This window comes from Opisthocomus hoazin, chromosome 1, assembly GCF_030867145.1.
Source record: "Opisthocomus hoazin isolate bOpiHoa1 chromosome 1, bOpiHoa1.hap1, whole genome shotgun sequence".
NCBI lineage: Eukaryota > Metazoa > Chordata > Aves > Opisthocomiformes > Opisthocomidae > Opisthocomus > Opisthocomus hoazin.
Window position 1 is genome coordinate 23,488,440 of NC_134414.1, and position 27,728 is coordinate 23,516,167.

Here is a 27,728-nt window from a genome sequence, read left to right on the forward strand (position 1 = left end):
TAATTTTTTCACCCTTGAGAAAACACACACAACAGAAGATTCATATATGAGCTAATAACACCACAGATTAACGCTGCTACTCCTCAATCGTTTCTTCAGTATCTGACAACATGAAGCTAAGGAAAGCTCATTGCTGGTCCTCGCATCAAGCTGGTCCTGATCAACAGCTGTGCTGCTTCTTACACAGCAAATCTCTGACTCTTACAACTCTTCCAGTGCAGATATCGTGAACGCCTTGGGAAGGGACCAAAAAAAGAAGTGGAAGAAAGCGGCTGCAAAAAAAGCCTCGTGGACACAGAATACATGCTCTGTCCCTTCGCAAACCTGCTCTGCTGCAGCCAATTTGGGGCAGGACCTCCCCAGCAGCGATTTGAACGCGTACAGGACAGCGCAACCGTACCAGCTCTGGGGACACAGCGTTGGTCCGTGCCCGCTCCTGGGTAGGCGGCAGGCCGCGGCAGGTCGCGCGCACAAGTAGACGGCAGCGTGCCTTCAGCTGAAGTCGGTCGCCCGTGTGCTGGGAGCAGCGTCTCAGGGCCCGAGGCGGCAGGCCGCAGACAGACACACGCACAGAAAAGCTTTCGGACATTCAGGGCATTACGCGCTGCTGAACAACCGACACAGAAGCAAGCTCCATGCTTCCAGGACACTGAGCTTCAGCCAACTCCAACCCAATGCAGAAACCCAAACTTTTAATAACTTTTAAAGCAAATTTAAACTTCTAAAGAAGCAGCCTCACTGAACTGGGGCACCTGACACTTCTGTAATACAAACTCCACTCTCCTGTGTGCAGCCAGCCATCCGCAGGAGCCATTGCCAGCCACCCATGCTTTCTGCAGTCCAAAGGGCAGTATTCCTCTGTGTGGACTCTAGCTCATTCACTGCAACAGAGCCAGCTGTACTGAATGCCAGAAGAATCTTTGGAGCAGGTTATCAAAAACACAGCAATGACTCGTATAGCAACAGCATTTCAGTCAATGCTATCACAAACAAACCAAACCAAACAAACAAAAAAGCAGTCCCCACTTTTTTCCCTATTGTATGGGCAAGTATTTCTGCAAATGCACAGAGAACTGGATGGGGGAAGCGATCACCGAAAAGCATCCCACCAAAGGCAGGTTATTTTCATCTGAATCAGTCCCCCAGCCTGGTTCACCATAAGCCAGCACAGCATAAGACATAATAGCTGGTGACAGGCTGCTTTTTCAAGCACCAACTACCATTTAAAGTGCATTTAATCCACAGCCTCTGTTGTCGTGCAATGCCATGGCAAATACTCTGAAGTCTCAAGGAACACAAGCTTTCATCAGTGAAGTTTCATGAGCACGAACAATCACATCTCTCAAGTGACTGATTTTACTAACTCCCTGCTACCAAAAGGAAAAGTCCCACTCCACTCTTGCTTTCACCTGCATGGTCTTGTCACCTCCCTGCATTACCCCCTCTATCAACTAGGCCACAAAAATAAGGGGGGATGGGGGGAAGAGGAATGAACACTCTTTTGTTACTTTAATAAGCATCAAGAAGTCAGGCAAGTGCCAGAGCCAGTGCAACAATGCTGAGCAAAGGAGGGGAGTGACATTGCCCTGTCAGTACTACTGACCTTCCTGACTCAAATGGAAGAGAAAGGTCTACATACTCCGGAAAGACAGACAGGCCACTTGGGAAGAGTACAGGAATGTTGACAGCACGCAGGGAAGCAATGAGGAAGGCTAAGACCCACCTGGAATTAAATCTGACAAGGGATGTCAAAAACAACAAGAAGGGCTTCTTCAAGTAGATCAACAGCAAACAGATGACCATGGAAAATGTGGGGCTGCTGCTGAATGAGGTGGGTGTCCTGGTGACGGAGGATGCAGAGAAGGCAGAGTTATTAATTACCTTCTTTGCTTTAGTCTTTACTGCTCAGGCTGTCCCTCAGGAATCCCAGGCCCCGGAGGTAAGAGAGAAAGCCTGTAGAAAGGATGACCTCCCTTGGTCGAGGAGGATTAGGTTAGAGATCATTTAAGCAAACTGGACACCCACAAATCCATGGGTGCTGATAGAATGCACCCACAAGTGCTGAGGCAGCTGGCAGATGTCATTTCTGATCCACTCTCCATCATCTTTGAAAGGTCCTTGAGAACAGGAGAAATGCCTGAGGACTGGAGGAAAGCCAACGTCACTCCAATCTTCAAAAAGGGCAAGAAGGAGGACCCAGGCAACTACAGGCCAGTCAGCCTCACCTCCATCCCGGGAAAGATGATAGAACAGCTCATTCTGGACCTCATCATCAAGCAAGTGGAGGAAAAGAAGATTATCAGCAGTCGTCAGCATGGATTCACCAAGGGGAAATCATGCTTGGCCAATCTGACAGCTTTCTATGATGGCATGACTGGCTGGGTAGAGGAGGGGAGAGCCGTGGATGTTGTCTACCTCGACTTCAGCAAGGCTTTTGACAGTCTCCCATAACGTCCTCCTAGGGAAGTTCAGGAAGTGTGGGCTGGGTGAGTGGACAGCAAGGTGGATTGAGAACTGGCTGAATGGCAGAGCTCAGAGGGTTGTCATTAGTGGCGCTGAGTCTAGTTGGAGGCCTGTAACTAGTGGTGTGCCCCAGGGGTCAGTACTGGGCCCAGTCTTGTTCAACTTGTTCATCAATGACCTGGATGAAGAGACAGAGTGTAGCTTTAGCAAGTTTGCTGATGACACAAAACGGGGAGGAGTGGTGGATACACCAGCAGGCTGTGCTGCCATTCAGTGAGACCTGGACAGGCTGGAGAGTTGGGCAGAGAGGATCCTGATGAGGTTCAACAAGGGCAAGTACAGTGTCCTGCACCTGGGGAGAAATAATCCAATGCACCAGCACAGGCTCGGGGCAGACCTGCTGGAGAGCAGCTCTGTGGAGAGAGATCTGGGAGTGCTGGTAGATGACAGGCTAACCATGAGCCAGCAGTGTGCCCTGGCTGCCAAGAAGGCCAATGGCATCCTGGGGTGCATTAAGAAGAGTGTGGCCAGTAGGTCGAGGAAGGTTTTCCTCCCCCTCTACACTGCCCTAGTGAGGCCCCATCTGGAGTACTGTGTCCAGTTCTGGGCTCCCCACTTCAAGAAAAATGAGGAGCTACTGGAGAGAGTCCAGCGGAAGGCTACAAGGATGGTTAGGGGACTGGAGCACCTCTCCCATGAGGAAAGGCTAAGGGAGCTGGGCTTATTTAGCCTGAAGAAGAGAAGGCTGCAAGGGGACCTTATAAATGCTTACAAATATCTGAAGGGTGGGTGTCAGGAGGATGGGGCCAGGCTCTTTTCAGTGGTACCCAGTGACGGGACAAGGGGCAATGGGCACAAATTGAAGCATAGGAAGTTCCATCTGAACATGAGGAAGAAATTCTTCACTTTGAGAGTCACAAAGCACTGGAACAGGCTGCCCACAGTAGTTGTGGAGTCTCCTTCTCTGGAGATATTCAAAGCCTGCCTGGACGTGGTCCTGTGCAGCCTGGTCTAGGTGATCTTGCTTTGGCAGGAGGGTTGGACTAGATGACCCATAGAGGTCCCTTCCAACCCCTACCATTCTGTGATTCTGTGACCTTGCAGCTCACAGCTCTGCAGTCTGGTGAAGCCTTACTAATCATAGCCAAGTCAGAAGTATCCTTTGCGTATAAGTGACAAAGCATATTTTGCATGTCTGGGGTCATTTATGTTCACATCCTTAGAGCAAGAAGCGCAAATTAGGGCTACCCAATCTTGAACTGATTTTGCATTAGAAAGCATATTTGAGTTTGTCATCTAGAAATCCTACCTATTTTCAGTGTTCTGTAATATTTACAGGCACTTTCAGGGACATTGGCAGCAAATTATGGCACCATTAAAAAAAGACAGAATTGAAGTTTTACGGGAAATACTCTCTTATGCTTACAATAACTAGAAAAGATACCTCTAACTTTACATTATTTTAACTCTTCTACTTCACTGAAGTCTGACTACAGAAGACCTTTGGCACCTTGGAAAGGCACACAGCACTTCATATGCATGTATTAATTTTTAAAATCACAATAATTTAATAATACATTACACACTTCAGACTTTCAGAACTGTCCAGAACAGAAAACTGCCACAGGTAAGATCTAAACTGTACCACATAGCCACGAGGGGGAGCTTAAAGCGCACAGCCTACCGCCTTCACTGCATTCAAACAGTCATTCTCTGTACACCGGTAGCAAAGCCCAGCTAATTTGAGGCTTTAAAGGAAAGTCCAGCATATACAGATTCTGTGTACAAATTTCACATTACAAGAACACTGGCTTAGGTGAGCCCAAGAGCCCTGGAAGCTGGTGCCCAGCAACGCCTTGGCACAACAGGGTTAGAAATGTACCTTGAGTTACTCATCGTGCTCGGAAGGTCCCCTCAAAATACTGACACATTCACTATTTTCTTTCTAATTGTCTCCTTCAAACTCTCCTCTACTATCCAGCTTACAGGGAATTAACCCAGTGTGGTAATGATCAGGCTCTTCTGGCCTGTTGAAACCATTTCCAGCTATACCACTTCCCTTCCTGTGCTGGCTGATGTCACCGCTACCACCCATCTGCTCTCTCTTTCGTCTTACAAGTTACCTACAAAAAGTTCTCCAGGACAATGATCATCCTTCTGGTTTTAGCACAGCAAGATACTGCCCCATAAGAATAGAGTTCCTATACAACACAGTACCATAAATAAAATTACATCTTTTCAGCTACCAAGGCTGTCTGGATACAGAATAGGAACAGCAACAGCAGTGCCCACTGATCAGATCCAGCAGGACTACTGACTCAAACAGCGATTATTCACACAATGAAAAGAGAAACTGAAAAAAGACAAGACTAGAAACACTCGGGCAGACTAGCACTAATACTTTCAGGACCACTGAACTCTGAAAGCCTGAACAACTAATAAAGAAATAATGTAACCCCTATCCTTTCATGTCGACCGGTTCATAAAAAAAGAGAAACATGGTTTGTTGTACTTCATCTACTGCTATGGCTAGTCTGAACAAAAACAAAAAAAAAAGGAGAGAAAAACTAAGGTAAGGTATTTGATGACAAAATTGGAACAAAGTAAGCATACATTAGAAGATCTAAATCCTGCACGTGCTTACAGAAATCCCACACTTTCTCCATGTGGCTGTGAAAAAATTTTAGTGGGGTTTTTCTACTCAAGGAAAAAGCACGGGAAAGTGAACGTCTTTGCTTCCCTTCTCTCTCTTCTTCCTAGAACATCACAAATAATTATGCTGATTCTCACCAAGCCATCAACAGTCAACGAGCCAGTGGAAAAAAAATCTTTTTGAAAAGAGCAGAAACACTAAAGTTTAGGAGGAAATAGAGCCTGTGAAGTCAAAAGTAGGAAACACCTTTAACACTTCAGTCAGAAAAGAGGACTGAGAAAAAAAAAAAGAAGAAAAGAGCTGGAGGCTGAGGTTCTCCACACGATGGTAAATACAGGACTGAGTCCTCAGCAGTCAGCACCTTTCTAATTTTTTGGGATACAGGCAGACAGATGCAGTTTGAAGGAACGTGTTGGCACAGATCAGCCAAACAGAAAAGCTGTCCATATCATAGGTACAAACACTTTTCTCTGGTGTAGTGTAAGCGTGCTCCAACTTTATTTATGAAGACTGGACGCACAGGGAATGACTACAGCTCCTTCTGTACACAAAGATGAGTTCTACCAAGAACAAGTCTCTCAGTCTGCATCTCGGATGCAGGGAAGCCTTTCAAAAGTTGGGCAGTGATCTTCAATAGTAGGGAGATAAGGCTCTTATATTCTTGTCTTAATAGTTTCCTTTCACACACTCACATATCACCCTACATTTGATTTTTAACTTTTTGTACATTAAAAAAACCACTAGAATCTGCCCACTCTCAGGAGATAACCTAGCTCAGCTTACAATGGTGTTACAGCAATGACACAATTATTTTGGAAGGACAGGAACTATCATGTAAAACTAATCCCAAACCAAGTTTTCATAGAATCACAGAATGGTTTGGGTTGGAATGGACCTTTAAACGTCACCTGGTTCCAACCTCCCTGTCATGGGCAGAGACACCTTCCACCAGACCAGGTTGCTCAAAGCCCCATCCAACCTGGCCTTGAACACTTCCAGGGAGGGGGCATCCACAGCTTCTCTGGGCAACCTGTGCCAGTAAAGAATTTCACAGTATCTCACAGAATCTCACAGTAAAGAATTCCTTCCTTGTGTCTAACCTAAATGAACCCTCTTTCAGCTTGAAGCCATTACCCCTTGTCTTATTCCTACAGGCCCTTGTAAAAAGTCCCTCCAGCTTTCTTGTAGACCCCCTTCAGGTACTGGAAGGCTGCCATAAGGTCTCCCTGAAGCCTTCTCTTCTCCAGGCTGAATAGCACCAACTCTCTCAGCCTTTCTTCACTGCAGAGGTGTTCCAGCCCTCTGACGATTTTTGTGGCCCTCCTCTGGACCCTCTCCAACAGCTCCATGTCTTTCCTGTGCTGAGGGCTGCAGAGCCGGATGCAGGACTCCAGGTGGGATCTTACCAGAGCGGCGTAGAGGGGCAGAATCCCCTCCCTCGACCTGCTGGCTACACTGGTTTTGATGCAGCCTTCTGGGCTGCGAGCACACTGCCAGGTTATGTTAAGCTTCTTGTCAACCAATACCCCCAGGTCCTTCTCCTCAGGGCTGCTCTCAATCCATTCTCTGCACAGCCTGTATTTGCGCTTGGGATTGCCCCGACCCACGTGCAGGACCTTGCACTTGGCCTTGTTGAACTTCATAAGGTTCGCAGGGGCCCAACTCTCAAGCCTGTCAAGGTCCCTCTGGACGACATGCCTTCCCTCCAGCATGTTGACTGCACCACACAGCTTGGTGTTGTCAGCAAATGTGCTGAGGGTGCACTCTGTCCCATTGCCCATATTAAACAGCGCCAGTCTCAATACCAACCCCTGAGGAACATCACTTGTCACTGGTCTCCACGTGGACATCGAGCCACTGACCACAACTCTGAGTGCAACCATCCACCCAATTCCTCTTCCACCAAGTGGTCCATTCCTCAAATTCATGTGTCTCAGACAACAGTGTCATGCAGGACAGTGTCCAATGCTTTGCTCAAGTCCAGGCAGATGACATCAGTTGCTCTTCCCATATCCACCAAAGCAGTAACCCCACTGTAGAAGGCCACCAAATTTGTCAGGCACGATTTGCCCTCAGTGAAGCCGTGCTGGCTGTCATAAGTCACCTCCTTATTTTCCATGTGCCTTAGCATGGTTTCCAAGAGGGATCTGCTCTGTGATCTTGCTGGCCACAGAGGTGAGACTGACTTGCCTGTAGTTCTCTGGGTCTTCCTTTTTACCCTTTTAAAAAATGGGGGTTATGTTTCCCCTTTTCTGACCAGTAGGAACTTCACCAAATGCCACAACTCTCAAATACGATGGATAATGGCTTAGGAATTTCATTCACCAGTTCCCTTGGGACCTGTGGATGCATCACATCAGATCCCATGGACTTGTGCACCTCCAGGTTACTTAGGCAGTCTCAAACCTGATCTTCTCCTACAGGGGGTGGTTCTTCATTCTCCCAGTCCCTGCCTTCACTGTCTGTGACTCGGGTGGTATGGCTGGAGCACTTTCTGGTGAAGACTGAGGCAAAAAAGTTGCTGAGTACATCAGCCTTCTCCGTACCCCATGCAACCAGGTCTCCCGTTTCCTTCTGGAGAGGGTCCACATCTTCCCTAGCCTTCCTTTTATCACCGACATACCTGCAGAAGCTTTTCCTGTTGCCCTTGACGTCCCTGGACAGATTTAATTCTACCAGCTTTTGCCTTCCTTGACTAGGCTAAAAATCTAAACATAACTTCCATGCAACTACCTTTTCTTTCCAGTGTTGAACCTGATAAAAACAAAACTGGATCCAGCTTTCTATCAAAGTAAGTGTTTCTTCTCAATGAGTTCAAGGTCAGTACACTCCCTTTAAATCGTCTTTCTTCTCTTTCTTACTACTATGAGAATGTTATGAGAAACCGTATCACAGATGAAGTTCCATCACCCCTCTCCCTACCAACAAAACAGGAGGTGCGCCAACATTGTTCATAACAACTGTTTACCTCTGGCAATCTTAGTAAAAGCAAACCACTGATCTGAAAAATGCAGAAGTCACAAACACAACAAATTAACAATATTAAACCCTCCATACAGCAAACTATCCTCAACAGCCATGAGTACTGGTAGGTTTTTAACTATCTTTCCCATTTTTACTGCCTGCAACCATCCTTTTGTACCACAGGAAGATAAAGAGCAGCACCTGATATACCTGCACCATTTAATTCTGTAAGTTTATATATTGTCACTTACATTTTCCTCTCCAAAATAACCCATCTTTGCTTCTTCCTCATATAACACAGGTTTCTCATTTCTAACTTTGATCATCTTTTCTTCTGCTCCTCCCTTGATGGCACACCATCAATTTAAATGATATCATATTATTCACTGATGCTACAAAAAAGGAAAGCACAACTGGGCACAATTAAAAAGGCTAAAAATTTAGCATACATTACCTAGGCAGAAACTGATTAACACAAACAGATACTACAAATAATTTAAAGTATTAACTCATTGTGACACTCTGAACAGGAAAAAAGTAGATACGAGAAACAGATCAACTGCCATTTGTAAAACACACACATGACTAGGAAACATCTGGTGAAGGTACAAGTGGAAAAAATAAGGGGTAGAAATAAGGGCTTGGGGGTTTTATTTTAAATAGAAGTAGTAATGAGAATCTGAAGCTACACATATGTATTCAGAACCACATGCCTAGTAGAAGTATTTCCTACCTCAGCAGCATACCTTTAAAAATACATATATATGTATGACTTCTCAGGATGGAAAGTGCCAAGCAATGAGGGTAACAGAGACATGAGTAAGGTAGCAAATGCACTGCAAATATCAGATGCTCTCTTCATAAGACTAAAGTTGAAGTCACTGTGTATTCGCGAACAACAGGCTGAAGAAGTAACACCACATCCACATTTGATGTTGTGTCTGGTTTTTTAGCTCCTTCCCCTTACTTCTGAAAACACTTTTTACTTTTTTGAAAAAAAAAAAGTATCAAATCCACCCCCCCACGTGATTCTGTTCAAGCAGTTTCATGTGGATCAAAGACATACAAAATACAGTGACAGTATTATCTTAATGATTTTAGATGCCAGAGAGTATTACTTACTGGTCACTTGCGGGCAGTGACAGTATCTTAAAATTAAGAACTTCTAACATTGTAATTAAAATCAATAATGGAATGTTTTGTTTTTTTTATTTAAGCACAATTTAGTTAATCAGTTTGCACTGTTATCTCTGGATCATACTTCTATTAAGAAAAGTCCTGCCCATGATTGTGCATAAACACAATTAAGGATGGGATGCACAGCGTTCATTCCCTGCAGGCAGAAAAGTTTGCTAGAGACAAATTCTGACTTCACAGACTTCTGTTATGGCAAGGCAGCACTGAATACAGCCAAATTCACCATCTTTCTACAATTACACTGGGGAAAATCTGCAAATTATCATGTCACAAAGAACAGTCACGCACTCCTCCAGACTTTACTGCTTAAGAGAACACAGAGAGAGTGCACTGGAGTGTTTTAAGCTGACACCCACACTATTCCCACCTACAAAAAAGGTCCCCTATGAACAGCACAGCCTAAACACTCGTAGGATTACGGAAAGGCAAATGCCTACTAAAAGAGTTTTCCTCGGTTTAAAAAAAAAATATAAACTCTCAGATTGCTTTTACCTGCTACTACTCAAGCCAAGATGGCAAGAAAGTTCCTAAGGCAATGTTTACGTCTGCAAGTGAAGTACATTACAAAGTTGACAAGGGTAGAAACAAAAATCTGAGATTTCTACTGAAGTGTGACTTCATAAAATTCACCACAAACTCTCCAAACTGAGCTTCCCCAAACATGTAGGGGAATCTTGCCTTCCCCGCAGTCAAGAGGTAAAATAAAGCTGTTCCCAAACTCTGGTCTGTGGGGTGTTATCGGCTTACGAAAAACCAAACACATCAGTTGTTCTTCAGAATGGCGTCTAAACTCTGCTGCAGAGAGCCTGGAAGCCTAACAGAGACAAGAATAAGAAACAGAACCTCTATCAGTATACACGGATAAGCAAAAGCCACCACAGACGGCAATGGCACCACTGGGTCTGGACCTTGCTGACAGCCACCATCAGGCAAGAGACGCTCAGAGAAGCCAGGAATAAAGGAAGCCCAGATGGCTCGCCAACGTGTCGCAGCAGGCAGGGAAGCCAAGTAACAGCGAGGCATATGCAAAGGAGAAAGTTCAGGAGTGAACTCGAGAAGCATGTGCAGGGGAACACCATGTGATGGTGATAACATAGCTGAGGAGTATGGGCAAAAATAGAAAGAGAAAGAGAAAAAAAGGAAAAAAAAAAAAGTCAAAGACAAGCCAAGAAATAATTTTTAACTAGTGCACATACTGCGTTTAGGACAGCTAAATATATTACTCTATCCATGTAAGTAATCGTTATAGCTGCAACACACCTAAGTAATCAAAAGTAATGAAATTTTAACTGACTGTGCTCTTCTACCAAGATGCTCAAAACCCCCTAAAAAAGATTTCTGTATCACAAAAAACACCTTAACAGCACTACTCCCCAGTACAGTTCCGCTATATAGGTGAGTTATATAAAAGAATCATATTCTCAGAATAAGGAGATTCCAAGTTTAACTCTAACAAAGTCACGTCAAGCAACATGCCCCAAGACAGCATTATCCTGACTTCCGTGCAGTCAAGCCATAATGAGTTTCCACGCCAGTTTTACCAGTAACACTTTTCAAGTGTTTTAAACTTTTTTTAAACTTTTTCCTACAGTACATCACAGCACATTCATTAACTGTCACTTGTCTTATTAAAATAGCTAATCAAAAAGATCAAATACAGGTAGGTCAGACACAGAGAGCTGGACAATTAGCCACACTTTCGTTCTCAGCTATTCACCCCAGTTCTCTAGCAGACACTGATACCCAACACCACAAGCATGTCTGATCCATTCGTGAAGCAGAGGCCACCAGCCAACAATTCAGGCTACATGAAGATGCTCAGCTTTGCAGCGTTCAACAACTGCTTGACAAGTGGATCAGACGTTCCTGCCTCAGGCACCAGGCCAGAAGGCAGTTTAGACAACTGGTACCGACAGCAGCTTCTGTTGTCCAATTCAGATCTGTCATTACACGACTGCCAGAGCCTTGAGTAATAGCTAAGTTACTACAGAAACCCTAGCTAGCATAATAAACAACTTCAACTATGTTCCAATTACCTCCTTTGCACTTGCTTTTTGGAATAATCCTTTAAACTACAGCAGTAATTCATCTTCCAATTTAAAAGATATTCAAGATTATTTCTGAAGACTGGCAAGAAAGATGCAATAGATGGCTTCCAATCAGACCTGCAGAAGAGACAACATGGTGGAGATTTAAGACTTTCTGAACAAAAACTTTGTTTGAATTTTTTTAAAAATTCTTTCCCAAAACCAATTATGATGTGAATTATTTAAACCCCAGAGTGCCCAGTATTTTTTGGTATATATTTGGAACAAATGCGTGACTGCTGGAGGAATTACCTCCCACACATCTACTCACTCATGTCTTGCTTGCATGCAGAGACTTAACAATAGGTAAAAAGACTTCTTTTTTTCTTTATATCAGATTTTGCTTTATATTTTGGAGCTGAAGTATTTTATACAGTCTTTCATAAGTAAAAGCCAGGGAGCAAGTTAGGAAAGCTAAAGCCCTGACAGAATTAAATCTGGCCAGGGATGTCAAAGGGAACAAGAAAGCCTTCTATAGGTATGTCAGTGATAGAAGGAAGACTAGGGAAAATGTGGGCCCTCTCCGGAAGGAAGGTGGAGACCTGGCTACCCAGGATGTGGAGAAAGTTGAGGTACACAATGACTTTTTTGCCTCAGTCTTCAACAGCAAGTGCTCTAGCCACACCGTCCAAATTGCAGAAGGCAAAGGCAGGGACTGGGAGAACGAAGAACCGCCCACTGTAGGAGACGACCAGATTCGAGACTGCCTAAGGAACCTGAAGATGCACAAGTCCATGGGGCCTGATAAGATGCACCTCCAGGTCCTGAGGGAACTGGTGGATGAAATTGCCAGACCACACTCTATCATATTTGAGAGGTTCTGTCAATGCGGGGAGATCCCCACTGATTGGAGAAGGGGCAACATCACCCCCATTTTTAAAAAGGGAAAAAAGGAAGACCCAGGGAACTACAGGCCAGTCAGTCTCACCTCTGTGCCTGGCAAGATGATGGAGCAGATCCTCCTTGAAACTATGCTAAGGTACATGGATAACAAGGAGGTGACTAGGGACAGCCAACATGGCTTCATCAAGCGCAAATTGTGCCTGACCAACTTGGTATCCTTCTATGATGGGGTTACAGCACTGGTGGACAAAGGGCGGGCAACTGACATCATCTACCTGGACTTGTGCAAGGCGTTCGACACTGTCCCACATGATGTCCTTGTCTCTAAATTGGAAATACATGGATTTGACAGATGGACCATTTAGTGGATAAGGAACTGGCTCGATGGACACACTCAAAGAGTTACAGTCAACGGCTCGATGTCCAGGTGGAGACCAGTGATGAGTGGTGTGCCTCAGGGGTCGGTACTGGGGCCGGTGTTGTTTAATATTATTGTCAATGACGTGGACAGTGAGACAGAGTGCAACCTCAGCAAGTCTGCAGACGACACCAAGCTGTGTGGTGTGGTTGATACGCTGGAGGGAAGAGATGCCATTCAGAGGGACCTTGACAGGCTGGAGAGGTGGGCCTGCGTGAACTGCATGAAGTTCAACAAGGCCAAGTGCAAGGTCCTGCACATGGGTTGGGGTAATCCCAAATACAAGTACAGGCTGGGTGGAGAGTGGCTCAAGAGCAGCCCTGAGGAGAAGAACTTGGGGGTACTGCTGGATGAGAAGCTCAACATGAGCCAGCAATGTGCACTTGCAGCCCAGAAAGCCAACCATATCCTGGGCTGCATCAAGAGAAGCGTGGCCAACAGGGTGAGGGAGGGGATTCTGCCCCTTTAATCCGCTCTCGTCAGACCCCACCTGGAATCCTGTGTCCAGCTCTGGAGCTCCCAACATAAGAAGGACATGGATGTGTTGGAGTGGGTCCAGAGGAGGGCCATGAAGATGATCAGAGGGCTGGAACACCTCTCCCATGAGGACAGGCTAAGAGAGTTGGGGCTGTTCAGCCTGGAGAAGAGAAGGCTCCGGGGTGACCTTATAGCAGCCTTCCACTACCTGAAGGGGGCCTACAGGAAGGACGGAGAGGGGCCTTTCACAAGGGCGTGTAGTGATAGGACAAGGGGGAACGGCTCTAAACTAAAAGAGGGAAGATTTAGATTAGATATTAGGAAGAAATTCTTCACCATGAGGGTGGTGAGGCACTGGCACAGGTTGCCCAGAGAAGCTGTGACTGCCCCCCTCCCTGGAAGTGTTCAAGGCCAGGTTGGATGGAGTCTGAGCAACCTGGTCTAGTGGAAGATGTCCCTGCTCGTGGCAGGGGGGTTGGAACCAGATGATCTTTAAGGTCCCCTCCAACCCAAACCATTCTATGATTCTATAAAACAGGAGATAAATTGTGGTTTGTGACAAGACCTACTCTCAGTTTTGAAACGGTCTTATAAAAGGCACTATATATACAAATTAATTGAATAGAGAGATAAAATAAATCACTACCATCAACATGAAAACATTTTCCAAGATAAGACTTCCTCTCCAAGGTAAGTAACAAAAACTACTAAGATTTTACTTCTCTACTGAGAACTTGACCCTCAGATACAGACTATTACAGGGTCTCCGCTGAAAGAAGGAGAGGGGAGGGCCACAGTGGAGGGCCACCATTCATTTATGTGCACTATACTTCAGATACATGGTATCCAGTGGTAACCAGTCTGCACAGGAACTGCTCCCACTGTTCATGGCTGCCTCTCAGCATCAAAACAGGTACCCGAGACCTGCTGTTTGAAGAGGAGCAGGTAGGACTTGACAGGCAAAAGGGAGGAAGGTGGGGGACAAGGGGAGTCTTTTTTCAAGGAAGCAAGACCACAGAGGAGCAAGAGAAAAGAACAGAGGATGAAGGCATAGCCCTCAGGTAGCTGTGGTAGGACACTGACAGACAGATGTCTGTAGCTGGTCTACGTACCTATGTAAGCTGTTCATCCACTATCAGCTCTGACTGTTGTCGGTCTCCTCACAGGATTCATTTAGTACCTTCTCTTTTCTGACCACTGTGCTCACTGCTCAAGAAGAAAATCCACAAATTCAACTAAACTAACAGCACATTGACTCATGCCAACCTCTAAAAGCATTAGGTGAACAGGATCAGACCAGACTCCATCCATCCCATGGAGGATTGCTCCAGCAGAATTCGGAAAAATGACTCAATTCTGCATGGGGCACTCTGCATATATCAAGAGGTACAAGTTTAAACTTGTCAGCGCTGGACAAAACCCACAGATCCCCATATATAGGAATCACAAAAGCAGCACACAGAATTATCACAGACCTTACATACACTATGATCAAAATCTGGTTTTCTTTTTAAATCTTCATGTCTTCTTTATAATCTCTGTATCAAGAAAACTGGTTTCAAGAAAAATTAGTGTAAACTTAAACACTCTTTCACATCTGTAAGTTTAGGCAACATAACTCAGGATACAGCATAACACAGCAGTGAAGACAAAACGCTTTAGAAAATTACTTGTGAGCTTTATACCTATTTGTTACTGTTTCCTCCATAACTACAGTTAGGACATCAGTTTAAGGACCCTGACAATAGATAAATCTGAGAACTGTCCTATAATGGGTATTTAGTTTACAGTGGTCCAGCTGTAGACAGCCAGAGGATGAATACTGACAAGAGGTTACAGTTCAGACCCTTAAATGTTATTTATTTCCTAATCTCCACATTCACTGTTCTAACGTTTCAAAGCACAAGCAAGGTCTGACCCACAGTTCTGTTTAGCAAAGTAATTTCCACAAAACACCTGGCTGATGGCAATGGGCAAATCCACGCAAAGTCCCTTGAAGTCAGTAAGATCCCACAAAGCAACAAGAAGTCAACCCATGCAGACCAGGGAAAGCTCAGTCAAGACAGAACAAGTGTGACTCAACATGGAAAAGAAGGACGAAGATAAGAAAAATGTCGTAACTACACAGAACAGTTATGGAAAACTTCATTGTTCCAAATATTTTTAAACCATTTAATGTTAACAAATAAAATTAGTTTGCTTTGACTTCAGCAGGAATGACACATCACTACTGCAGTAGCACAGAAACCCTAAAAACATACACTACTAAAGGTTACAAAAAGTCCCAAAATGCCCTTACTGCAACTGCACTCTCGCTAGCCCGAAGTCCTGCTCCCCTGCTTCCTTCCTCTGACTGCCTCCCGGAGCTGCAGTGAACTCAGGCTCCTCTTCCTGCAGCAAAGAGTAGAAGGGTTGGTGGAAACGAACCAAACTTATCCCTTGGCTCCCACCAGCTACAGATGCTTCCTCCTTTCCCCGCCCCCCCACAAGGAGGTATGGAAGATAAACGGGTCCCCAGTTCAGGCCCCATGTCTGTCATCCTGAAGGGGGAAGGAGAGGAGTCTCTGCATCAACAACACACTGCAGCCTCCGCTGCCAGGTGGACTATCCCCGTGACAGGTCCTGGTTCTCCAGCAAGAGATAGGGCCCTAGCGCATCCACAGCCCCTGAAATCCTAATCACAGCTTGATTGTAAGATTCAAGTAGTTCATCTCTGTATTGCCCATTTCTCTACTGACAAGATAGTATAGACACAGATTAACAAAAAATGCCAGGATTGTGACAGTGAATTTCAAGACAAAGTTCTAAATAAAGAACGAACCCTTGTGACTCCTCTTCTGCTAGACAGCAGATCATAATAACGCTGGTAATGGCAATACTCATTTTGCAACCTTTGCAAGTTGAGATGTACGTCATATACAAGCCATTTACCAGGCTCACTGTATGTCAAATACGGTCTGCAACTGCTCTCCTCCTGCAAGAGAAACTTTATCTGCATGTGCAGAAGTGTCTTATAATATCTGTTTTTTTCTGTTGTCCAATTTCAAACTATACTTGCTGAAAGAACAGCTATAACCACCCACTGTTGCAAGGGTGGCATTATTTTCACTTGCATGTAGCCTTCTACAGTAAGCATGTGCAGATGGAGTAGGACATCACAGGGGTAACCCCTCACCCGCCTCACCCCTGCCCCCAACACAGAAGCCAGAAGTCAGCACTCTGTGAAATATTTAAACTGCAACAGTGGTGCATTTTGGTTTCTGAGAGTTTTAAGCTTTGCCTCCTATCACAAAAGTGTTTCCTCCCACCAAGCTAATGAAGCAAGGCAGGCACACAGGGCAGCCAGCTTCCCTGCCAAAATTCAGGTTGTAGCACTTCCTCCTCCATCAATCTTACTAAAATTTCAAAGCCACTTTGTCCCATCACAGTTATTTAGGAGGAGTTGATTAAAAGTAAGATAGGGGAGTTTTTAAACATTTCGAAGTTTATCTAAATTTGATACTGAAAACTCCTTTGGCTTAGCGTACGTTCAAAACAGCATGGCCTAAAACACCTACCTTTATTAATGGCTTTTAACTGGTAGAGCATTAATGGAAACTTACAGGCAGACACAAGTCAAATACACACAATGTACAACACCTGAATCACGTAAGCACAGAGAAATGCAGCTACAGAGACATGAAATCAAGGCTTGGCAAAAAAAAAAAAAAAAGGCAACAAAACAGAGGCCAGAGAAGGAAGCTCATCACCTCAGCCAGCCTGTAGGATAAGGAAGCCAAGCAAAATTATGAAAACAAAAATGACTGTGAAGTGAATAACTCCTTTCATTCAAAAGCAGGAAAAATTATAGAACTTCACTGAACAAACCCAGAAAAAGCTACTTCCCTAACATTGTGCTCATTACTGGCAAATGGCAAAATATATCTACAACTATCTACAACTGTACATACCTGAGAAGGTAGGCTGTCATTTACTTCTACCTTGTTTCGGTACTTTGTCTTGCTCTTGCAGATACTGCTTTAACCACATTACCAAAGAAGTTACAAATCTCTACATTCATCCTCCAACATACAGAGGAGCAGATCCATGACACATTTTGAGAAATCTTCTTCTACACATCATTTTTTATGAAGAATTTTTTTTTATTCCACATACACACATTTTGGGGCTTTATTTAGAAAATGCAATTTTTAAGACTCCCTTAAAGGTAAACACCTGAGTTCACTCTAGGAAACCTGCATAAATTAGCTAAGTCAAGTTCTGAACAGTCACAGGGCTCCACATACTCACTGAAAAAGGATTGTGAAGAAGGGTGGTCAGAATTAGATATTTTACTCACAGCGCTGTTAGAGGGAATGTTTTTGTAACATGAACAGGAGAATAGCTCCAGAAACAATATTATTTCTATTGATATTAGAATTTAGTATTTATATATTCCCTGCTAAACAGTTCATTACCCTGAAGCTACCCAACATCTGTTCTTAATCCCACTTAAAACAACCTCACAAAATAAAGGCTCTGCAGCTAAGCCTCCCTAGTTCTCTCAGGAAGAAGCATGTTTGGGTTTTGGGTTGGGCTTTTGTTGTTGTTGACAGGTAGGGAAAGCGCTATTCATCTTTTCCTCACCAGAGAGGAGTGTATGCGTTTTGTAAACCTATTTGCACGTTTTCTCAGTAACCATGCAAGCCATAGCCATCTGGGAAGCTACCAAAAAAGCGTGATTGAAAGAAAAGTCAAAGAGCAGCAACTTTATTAGCAAAGCAAACAGCAGAAGTCAGTGACTAAAGAGATGATAAAGCTAAGCTAAATGTGAACAGTTAAGACCTTAATGGAAAAAAAAAGACCAACCAAAAACTATGATCAGTGCAGAAAACACCCAAAGCTCTGTTTGCACATAAGATCAGTGAAGTTTAAAGTAACGCTATTCAGCCATTGCTTTAACACCAGACCAACTCAGCTTTCAGGCACCTAATATCAAACCAGCACCTGTAGCTGCAGGAGGGAACATATTCCCCCACACACACCCCCTGCCCCCCGAGGGCTGCAGTCCTGTTGCAACAGACCCATAGCTCCAGTCTCCCATTTGGGGATCTCCAGTTACGGTATACACACACGCATGCAGATGCTGTGGAGGAGTCCTTATGCAATCTACCAGCAACAAACACGTAGAACGTAGCTTTAATCTGAGGGGTGTAACATTAGAGGAAACTAACCGAGCTGTAAGGAGAAACCCACAGCAGGCAGGCAGGGTCCCCCAGCGCCAGCGACGCCTGGGTAAAGTCATGGCAAGACAAACGAGGAACTGACTTAAGGGCTCCTGTGATGCCAAGACCACCGCCACAAGCCTGAGCTGTGGCAGATCAAGTTTGGGGAAGTTCACTCCAAAAATCCTGAAGGCCACCTATTTGCAGAGCCAGGTAAAAATCGGCAAAAAGAGCAGAGCCTTCGCTGCATGCCCAAAGCAGAGAAGCTACACGTGCAGATCCTGCTCCAGAGAGGATGATGCTTGCCCCCACAACACCAGCGTGGGAACCTTCCCCCCCGCCCCGGTCGGTGCAGACGTATGACTTCTCTTCTGCTGCCACATGACAGAAAGGTGGCAGTTCTGCGGCGACTCATCAATGAGCGCGTACATGAGCCAGCATGGTTTCCGTTTGTACAACTGCTTCTGCTGTGTTAGCTTTGATACTATTGGCATATCATCACTAATGCCACGATTAACAACAGCTGGCATATTGTTTTATAATAATAAAGGATGGTACCACTCCATGTTGGTTTTCATCCGTTTGCACTGTTGATCTCTGTACAAATCGATGCTGTAGTCCCAGAGCCACAGATGCCCTGTGGCACAGGCCAATGCACCAGCTTCCACGGATTTTCAGACTTCGTGTTAATGATACTGCAACCTGGTTTTTTTAATTTTACAAACTGCCTCTGCCCTCCTTCACCTGTTGTTGGAGCAAAAGCCTCAGAGGCCTGGATATCCACTTGTGAGATGAAAGAGTCAAATTCAAGGTCCTTCCAAAGCAGACTGAAGAACCAATTGAAAGTGGCTCGACCATCTCAATGTCTTCAAAGCTATCAAGTTACCCATTTCTGAAAAACTGGAAACAAAGCCAAGGAACAATCACCCACTCCAATACAGCCTTAATGCCATACTACAGGAACCCCCTCAAAACACCAGCACTCTAAGCATTACACTCCATTCTTAGCAGGAAAACAGAATACTTCAGTGAAGTACAGAAAAAGACAAATACCATCTAACTTCTCTGCAGCTCCTCCCATGAACAGATTTTGAAACACATTCGTGCAGGACGCTGACACTATTCTTTTCCTTCATTACAACAGGATCCTAGTCTAAGTTGATAGTAGTGAACTGTCAGACAACTAACTGAACCAGAACTCCAAGGCTGTGGTTCCCGGAGAGGCAACGCAGACCTTCCTCCTCTCCTTCCCACCACGCTAATTACTCTCCATTCCTAGACACACATTATTACCCCGTGCTAGCTTTAGCAACTGGCAGGTCCTTCTGTAAGCCAGGCCAGCTCATTAAACCTAGCAGATAATCAACACAGCAAAAAGAGAAGCAATGATTTTCCTCACCCACTCACTGTTACGCTGCTTTAGATTACGTTTTCACAGAAGCCTATGTCTGCATCACACTTACAAGCCTGCGACTGCAGATGTTCTTCACCTTGGCCAAGCCTTTTGAAATCCCAGGAACCACCATCATAAACAGTAAAATTCCACGGCAAAACACATTTCTGCACTTAGATTTCACAGCCATAAATTAATTATACAAAGCCTTCGAGAGACCCTGGCATAGGGCGTATTTTCAACACTACTACAGCTGTGCCTCTATCATTTTGCACAGCTGCACATAACACAGCTGGACTGCATGATGATAAATACTGAAATTCATAATTTCAGCACAAACCATGATATACCTTTAGCCTTTCTTCATCTTCACTTATACAGTTCTGTAAATTTTGAATTTGGTAGGCAGAGTAACAAAAGCAATAAAACTTCATTCACTTAAACTTTAAGTGTCTTTTCCGTTAAAAAAAAAAAAAACTAGCCTTGATCTGAAGACAGAGAGAATCATATCTCCTATTTCCTAAAAATAGTCTTGATCTGAAGACAAAGAGAATTATATGTGCTATTTCCTAAGTGATTTAACAGCCTAATTCAACCAAACTTCTTTTAGGAGCATAGGCAAGCTTTTTCATCTCAGTCAAGGTAGCAAAATTGTTTATAATGCAACATAGTGAAAATTACCCAAATTAAAAAACCCTTTTCTGCCTGCATCCACTTCCCAATCCAGTTCACTATGCAGCCACTTAGGTGAGTATACTACTACTCTGTGTTTCAGTAGAGCCAAAGGTAGCACTGCACAGCCGCTACTCCTCATTATGTCTCAGAAGTAGGAAAGTCTGGAGTTCTCCTTTTCGGGAGGCAGGGAGGGGGAAGAAGAGAGAGTATTTAAAAGACATCCTCCTGCCAGTTTTCCTCCATTTTCCAAAATCCCTATTTCAACAACTACTCCCTATTCAACAGGATGTTTCAGACAGACTTTAAAGGGATGAAAAAGAACTGAAGACCCACATCGACATATCCCACAGCTCAGATCTGACACTCTTCCTTCTGCACCACATCTCCCAGCACACACGTGGCTTCATGCCACGCATACACCCCACTATGCATCAAAATTGCTCCAAATTTTACCACATTCCCTCTACCAGGTCACTGCCCCAACACAGGCATCAGTTCCACTTTGTTTTGTCCCGGGGAAGCCGAGGAAAGCAGAAAAGGAGATACATATGAAGAATACCTTTCCCCCTTGTAAAACGGAAAAGGACATGATAATCAAAATCCAGAATTCCACCCCTACCTACATCAAGCCACAACACAGAAGTGGAGATCTTATGTATACCTAATCCAGACAGAATTTTTAGTATCAAAATTGACGGAAGCGAATATTTTATTTAGCTGCTTGTGACAGCATCAGCTCAACTTAAGAGGATTTCTTCTACCCCTCCATATGGAAAGCTGTTAATTAACTAATGAACACAGATTAGCATAACAACGATAAGACTCTTAGGAAGCAGGTTAAAGGGAAGACAGCAGTAGGTAGTGCCAGAAGAAGAATTATCCAGATGGAGTTACAGACTAATGAAGCTTCCCAGCAGACAACTCTAGGAGCAGACACAGTATTTTCATTGACAGCTCAGAACAAAATATAGAAATATGCCAATGTAACAGTGACGTGTCAAATGAGTGTGAAACATCTTGATTCAAAAAGACAAATACTCCCTCCTCTGTGAAACTGTCAGGAGAAATAAAACTTAAGCGTGAAGAATCCCATTTCGCCAGATTTTCATTTCATCAGACACAATGTTTGCTTTTCAAAAATACCAGAATCTGTATCAATCCTCACATTCCTATGCTCAACTCCTCACCCTTAGAACTGTGTGCTTTGGGTATGCTCCATGCACATTTGTTCTCAGTTCCCAGGTAAAAGTTTCATTAGCGTGCCACACACTGCATGCACTTATCTCCCAAGCTGTAATCTGAACCGTGTGCCTGTAAAATGCACCAACCATACCAGTTCTTAAGCTAAAGGAGTCAAAACTATATATACACACGATGGACTAAGTTACTTAGTACCACTCCAGAAAAAGATCCGGACAGCTTGGGCATAGTCCTCTGAAAACATCACCTTGCTTCTCTGAAGCAATAAAGAAAAGCACAATGTTAGGTACTATTAGGAAAGGAATACAGAATACCAAAAATTTAAAACCTTCTAAAACACTCAAGCATGCACATCACAAAAGAATGTGGTTCTGGTCAGTCCATCTCAAAAAAGGCATCATAAATCTAAAAAGCTACAGAGGAGTACAGGGATGATTAGATATACGGGGAGTCTCCCACGTGAAAAACTGACAAGACCCTTCAGTTTAGCTAACAGATTGCTGGAGGATGCAATATGATAGAGAGCTATAAAAATCACAAAGGATAGCATAGAAGAAAAATCAGAACAATGATCAGGTATTTCTCATAATTCAAGAACGAATTAAATGATCAAACAGCAGGCTTCTCTCAAATAACATAATGTTAGGGTTCTTCCAAAAAACACCTGTGAAACTCATTACTACCAGGCAAGTATAATAAAAAAACTAAGAAAATTAAAAAAAAATGTATTCCAGAAGCAACTGGACACATCTGTGGAAGAAAAGTTGATCAATCATTAAACACAACTACCTCAAGCTCTTGAAATTGCTAATTCAAGTAAGGTGAAGCATATACTGGTGAAAACATTATTCTTATTTTTTAGACCCTTTCTCTAATCAGCCATCACTGGAAACAGAACTCATCTGGGCAGATGCTTGGTCTAATCCAGCCATTATATACTGGAATGATTCATTTGCCTGATTTCTTCCTACAGATAACCTGCGATAACAAATCAAGAGCTAGTCCATCTCTCCCTTTCACCCTTACTCTTAGTCATGCTCCACAATCCAAAAAACAGCACTGCAGTGAAGACAGGTTGCAGCGGGAAACTGAACTTCCTCCTGGAAGGAGGATTGTCATGGCCCTGAACTCCAAGAAAGGCAGGCCAAAAAAAGAGCAAACCATACAAGTTGTCAGGGTAGATGATATAGACAATTTGATCTTGGATGTTAAGGACACTAACGTGCTCCTTTACGCTCTTATTCTATAAGCTTATTTCAACATCTGAAAGAGAAGTTTGTATGACCATTGTCAGACTACCCAACTTTAGCCTGAAACCTCCCTCACAAGGGCAGGATAAGTCACAAACCAAGTAGTACCCCGAGAAGACAGTAATGTGTGAATCCCCCACCACCCTCAAAACAGACCACGGTGAAACAAGAACATTTACAAAATTTTAAAGAAGGGAATTCTTGTGCAAAAGCCTTTGCTCGAGTGTTCTTGAACCTGTTAATGCTACGCAGACCCATATCGCACAGAACAGCTTAGGATGACAGGGGCCTCTGGACCTCACTTCGCTCAGTCCCCTGCCCGAAAGAGAATTCATTTCAAAGTTAGATCAGGTTGTTCAGGGCCTTGTTCAGTCAAGTTTTAAATATCTCCAAAGACAGGCGATCCCATAGCCTCTACAGATAGCCTGCTCCACTGCCTTCACCAACCACACTTGACTGTGACATTTTTTGGTTTTTTTGGCCTTCTCTCCATCTTGAATTTCCCTTTCTGAAACATGCAACCTCTTGGCTTGTCACTGTGCATCTCCAAGAAGCGTCTGGCATTTCTAATACCAAGACAGCCAGAGTCAGCAAGTAAATTGTACGGTGAAGATATGTGATACACTTGAGCCAACCCGACAGCTCACCACTGCTAACAGGGACAGCAGCCCTGTACATGTCCAACAAGCTAATTTCAGTCCTGCCTTGTGCTAGCTTTGCGACCTAAATGGCTGCACAGATAGCCAATTCCTCTTCCTAACCTGGCAGAAATCCATTCCCACGTTTAATTCCTATGTCATCTCAGCAATATTAATACATTCAGCACAGGGTCACCAGGGGGAGGGTGAAGCTACAGGTAGGAACAGAGCACCCCTTTTTGGAGGAGGGGGCAGGGGAACAAGCTATAACTTGTGAATTTACATTTAGGTGTCACAAAACATCGTACACTAAAAAATTTCAACCTGCTTTAATAAACTCTCAGCAATAACTAAACAGTCTTAGGCATCCTTCCTACTTCATCCTCTCACCTATGGAATGACATTTACATTTCTTCCCTTAATAATACAACTCACATCATCTCTCACCCATGAAGACAGTTATCAAAACAGTGCTTAACTGATACTAATTATATTCGGCACTAATTACTACCTGAGCTAAACAGAACATAATAGATAGGAACCACAGTCATCCGGCTAGGGGATGCCATGCCTGCTGGAAATGGAGGAGCAGTAAATTCATTTGGTTCATACAGATCCTGGTGTATGGTCTTCACCAAGCCAAAGTCACACAGGTCAAAGGCGTACACCAGCCCGTGGCACTGAACAACAGCACGGAATTTTACGCTTGAAGTTACAAGGCACTATGGGGACCTCACTTCCAGTAAACACCATTTAGCTTTGCTGGAAATCAATGAAGTACCCAAAAAGCACACACTTTTTCGTACAGCAAATACTCTTACACACACACCACAGAAACCTGTCTTAGGACCAGCATTCAAAGTCATATTTAGCAGCTAATGACAACTCAAGTTTCATCTTCTATAACAAATTTTCAACTTATCCCAAATTTCAATCATTTTCCAAACTAAGCCTTTTGAATGTGGGCTATCTAGAACCTGTTGAAAGGCATTATTGGTAACACAACAAAAGCATTTCTACACAGCTGCAGAGGAGCTTGACAAGAGAACTGATTGGATCTTTCCAGTTTTCATACACTGCATTCCACGGTTTGTAAAGTCCATAAAGATCAGCAATTTATGAGACCAGAACTAAGGTGTCTCTTATCCGACATATAAAATGTAGTTTTCCAAAGGAAAACTCAACTAACCCAGAGCAATAAAAAAACCTATTAAAATATTTCTCAAACATTTAGAGAGCTCATGGTAATCCATACTTACCCTCAAAGAAAGTTAATTAAACATACTCACTTTTTTTTATTAGCATGTCTGAATTCCTCTAGTCCATTCTTCTCCCTGCGGCTCAGTATTTCAGTTTGAAATCAAGACAAGTATCATGTAAATCACCACCACACCCAGCTCCGTCCTCAGATATGCTGCACCACCTCCAATGCCTCCCTAGCCAACTGTATTTTGCAAGAATTGCTAGTCTCAGCTGCCACAGACCGCCAGAAGAAAACCTCACCGAACCCCTCCACAACGCCCTGCCCAGCTAAAACTCGCTGCCATCTTGCAGCTCTGCCCTTTCTCATCGCTGCAGGTGTGGCTCCACCGCAAGGCGCCAGGCTCTACTCACGATCTCCATTACTAGCAGCAGGTTCACCACCCTCCCCCAAGTCCTCGTATTTTTACATAAATACCTTTCTAAGTGATCCCACCGCTTTGCTTGATCAGTTCGCACCTCCCATCTGCCACCCACAGTTACTTCTCGCCCTCATCTCCAAGCAGATGTTTTGCCAGATTTTACCAAGCAGCACAGTCCTCTGGATAAACTACATTAAGATCATCACTGTCCAGGTGCAGTCCCGAAACACAACGCAGCCCTTGTTTTTCCACAGTTGCTGGTGAGAACGAACAGCAGCAGAGCGCATAACCCTTCCAGTCTCTGGGGTCTCACGTGCCCCTCTGTAAAGCAGCACACACAGCGAGCTGCACTCCGCCCCTCCTTCGTCACTCCAAAGACCTGACAATTTTGGAGAACAACAAACACAGAGCAGTAACCCCAAGCAGTTCTCACACCTCTTCTAGAGCCAAACCAGCTGAAAGCCTGATCCTGGGTCCTTAGCCTCCGGGCTAGCTTTAGTAAATATCTCTGCTTTACGCACTTCCTCAGGAAGCGCTATCTAACTAATTCTTGTCAGCTCAGTGTTGTCCATGAGGCTTCCAAGAGCAGCTGTTGAAAACAAAACAATAGAACAAACAAAAGCTGATGACCGAAACAAGTCAGCTTTCAGACTGTCAGAGGCTGGAGGGAGAGAGGAAGCTAGAAACTCCACAAGGATCCCAACAACCACTTGCTGACAGACCTGAGACTTCATTCTACCAGCAAGTTTAGCACCTATTCCTCAACAGAAGCACAAACACTACCATAAAAGGCTTGTGTCTTTTCACTGTATTAACATTTTTATTTACTTAAAAACCACTTTAAGTTGCATTTCCCTCTCTACAGCAGCAGGGCTAGGCTAGGGAAATGATGCCAACACAGGTAACACTAAGTTTTCTAGCACAAATGCAGAACTTTGGACACATCGCTCCATGTGCTACCAGTGTGATACTGAAAACTACCTAACCGCCAGCTTCCTTCCACACACGTGCGCTGTCTCATAATAATACTCGTTACTTCTTTCCCCTACGCAGTCAAACGCTTCTGGTAATGACAGCGACCACGTTATTTTTAAAACTGAGAAACACAGGCATTACGAGAACGTCCAACAATCTATGCAGTCACATTCTGCAAAGGCATGCATGAATCAAAGGCAACTCAAAGCTTAAGACGCATCACTGTTCATGTACTTCGAGAAGTTTTTTTCTAAGAAGATCAGTGCTTGTTGCTAACCCTTTACTTTCCCGTTTGGAAACACAGTAAACATTTTTCAGGCTTTGATTTCTCAGGGAGTAAGGCACACAAGTATCTTGACGAGGACACCTGCAAATACAGCTAATCACCTGTCGCTTCACAGTCGGGCTGCTTCGGCTGGAGATTAATCTCGCAATCAGCCAGGCTCTGGTCAACAATCAGTTATCAATACTAGGCAAACTTCCCAACAACTATTTGCTTGGCTCTTTTGAAATCCCTGTAATAGCGGCAGCTTACAAACTTTATTTCTTTTGGAACCCCATTTTGGTAAGCTAGGTTTCGTGGGGAAGGCTTTAACCTAGCCACTTTTAGAAAACCCGCAAGAACAACTTCTTCCCTCTGAGGGTGACGGAGCACTGGAACAGGTTGCCCAGGGAGGTGGTGGATTCTCCTTCTCTGGAGATATTCAAGACCCGCCTGGACAAGGTCCTGTGCAGCCTGCTGTAGGTGACCCTGCTTTGGCCGGCGGATTGGATTAGATGTCCCACAGAGGTCCCTTCCAACCCCCACCATTCTGTGAGCGACACAGGCCAACACACAGCTCCTCATCCAAAGGAACAAGAAAAACCACTTTTACACGGATACGCGACCAGGACGCTTCAAGGCCGACAGTCGCTGCGGCCGTTCGGCTCCACGGCAGGGCCGGCTTTCTCCGGGCGGACTTTCTGCTCCGCGCAGTCACGGAGAACCCCAGGCCACGGGCCCGCGGCCCGCCCGCACGGATACCCGGTCACAGCAGGGTCTGGGTCTGCTCCGGCGGGCAGCGCTGTCAGCCTCCACCGAAAGGAAAACTCTGGAAGGGAGCGGGGCTCGGCCCGCCGCCGCCGAGTCTGCCCCGCCGCCCGGGCACGACCCGCTGCCGCGGAAGGGAGGGAGGAGGGAGAGCTGCTCACCGGCACCGCGGGCGCGGGGCTCCGCGGCGGACAATGGCGGTGCGGGGGCTCGGGGTGGGGGGACGGGACGGGACGGCGGCAGCCTGCCCGGGGCGGAGGGGAGCGGGCGGCAGACGGGGGTGACAGAGACGAGCCGGCCCCCCGCGAAGCGGAGGGGAAGGGGGAGGCCGCCCGGGGAGCGGGAGGAGGCGGGGAGGGGGCGGCGGAGGCACCGCGCGCCCCGCGCCTGAGGGCGGCGGGGGGCTCGGCCGGGCGGTGGGAGCGGAGGCGCGGGGCGGCGGGACCCGGGACCCCCACCCCCCCTCCCCTTCCCGCTGCCCCGCCTCACCATCAGCACTTTGGCCGCGTTCTCCAGCTGGGCGATCACCTCCGGGGCCCCCGCGGCCGCCGCCATCATGGTCTCTCTTCAATGACGCGCCATGCGCTGCATTCTGGGACAAAGCGGCCGCGCAGCCAATCCCGGCCGCGGCCCGGCCCC

The 27,728-nt window shown here is 45.1% G+C and overlaps 1 protein-coding gene across 1 annotated transcript in view; it reads right to left on the minus strand.

The window, feature by feature from the left end:
• XPO4 (exportin 4) overlaps window positions 1–27,728 on the minus strand; it is a 92,733-nt gene extending 65,005 nt beyond the window's left edge. Inside the window, exon 1 of the mRNA XM_075418950.1 lies at window positions 27,579–27,728. Coding sequence (XP_075275065.1) covers window positions 27,579–27,647 — 69 coding nt within the window. The 5' untranslated portion in view covers window positions 27,648–27,728. The remainder of the gene's footprint in view (window positions 1–27,578) is intronic.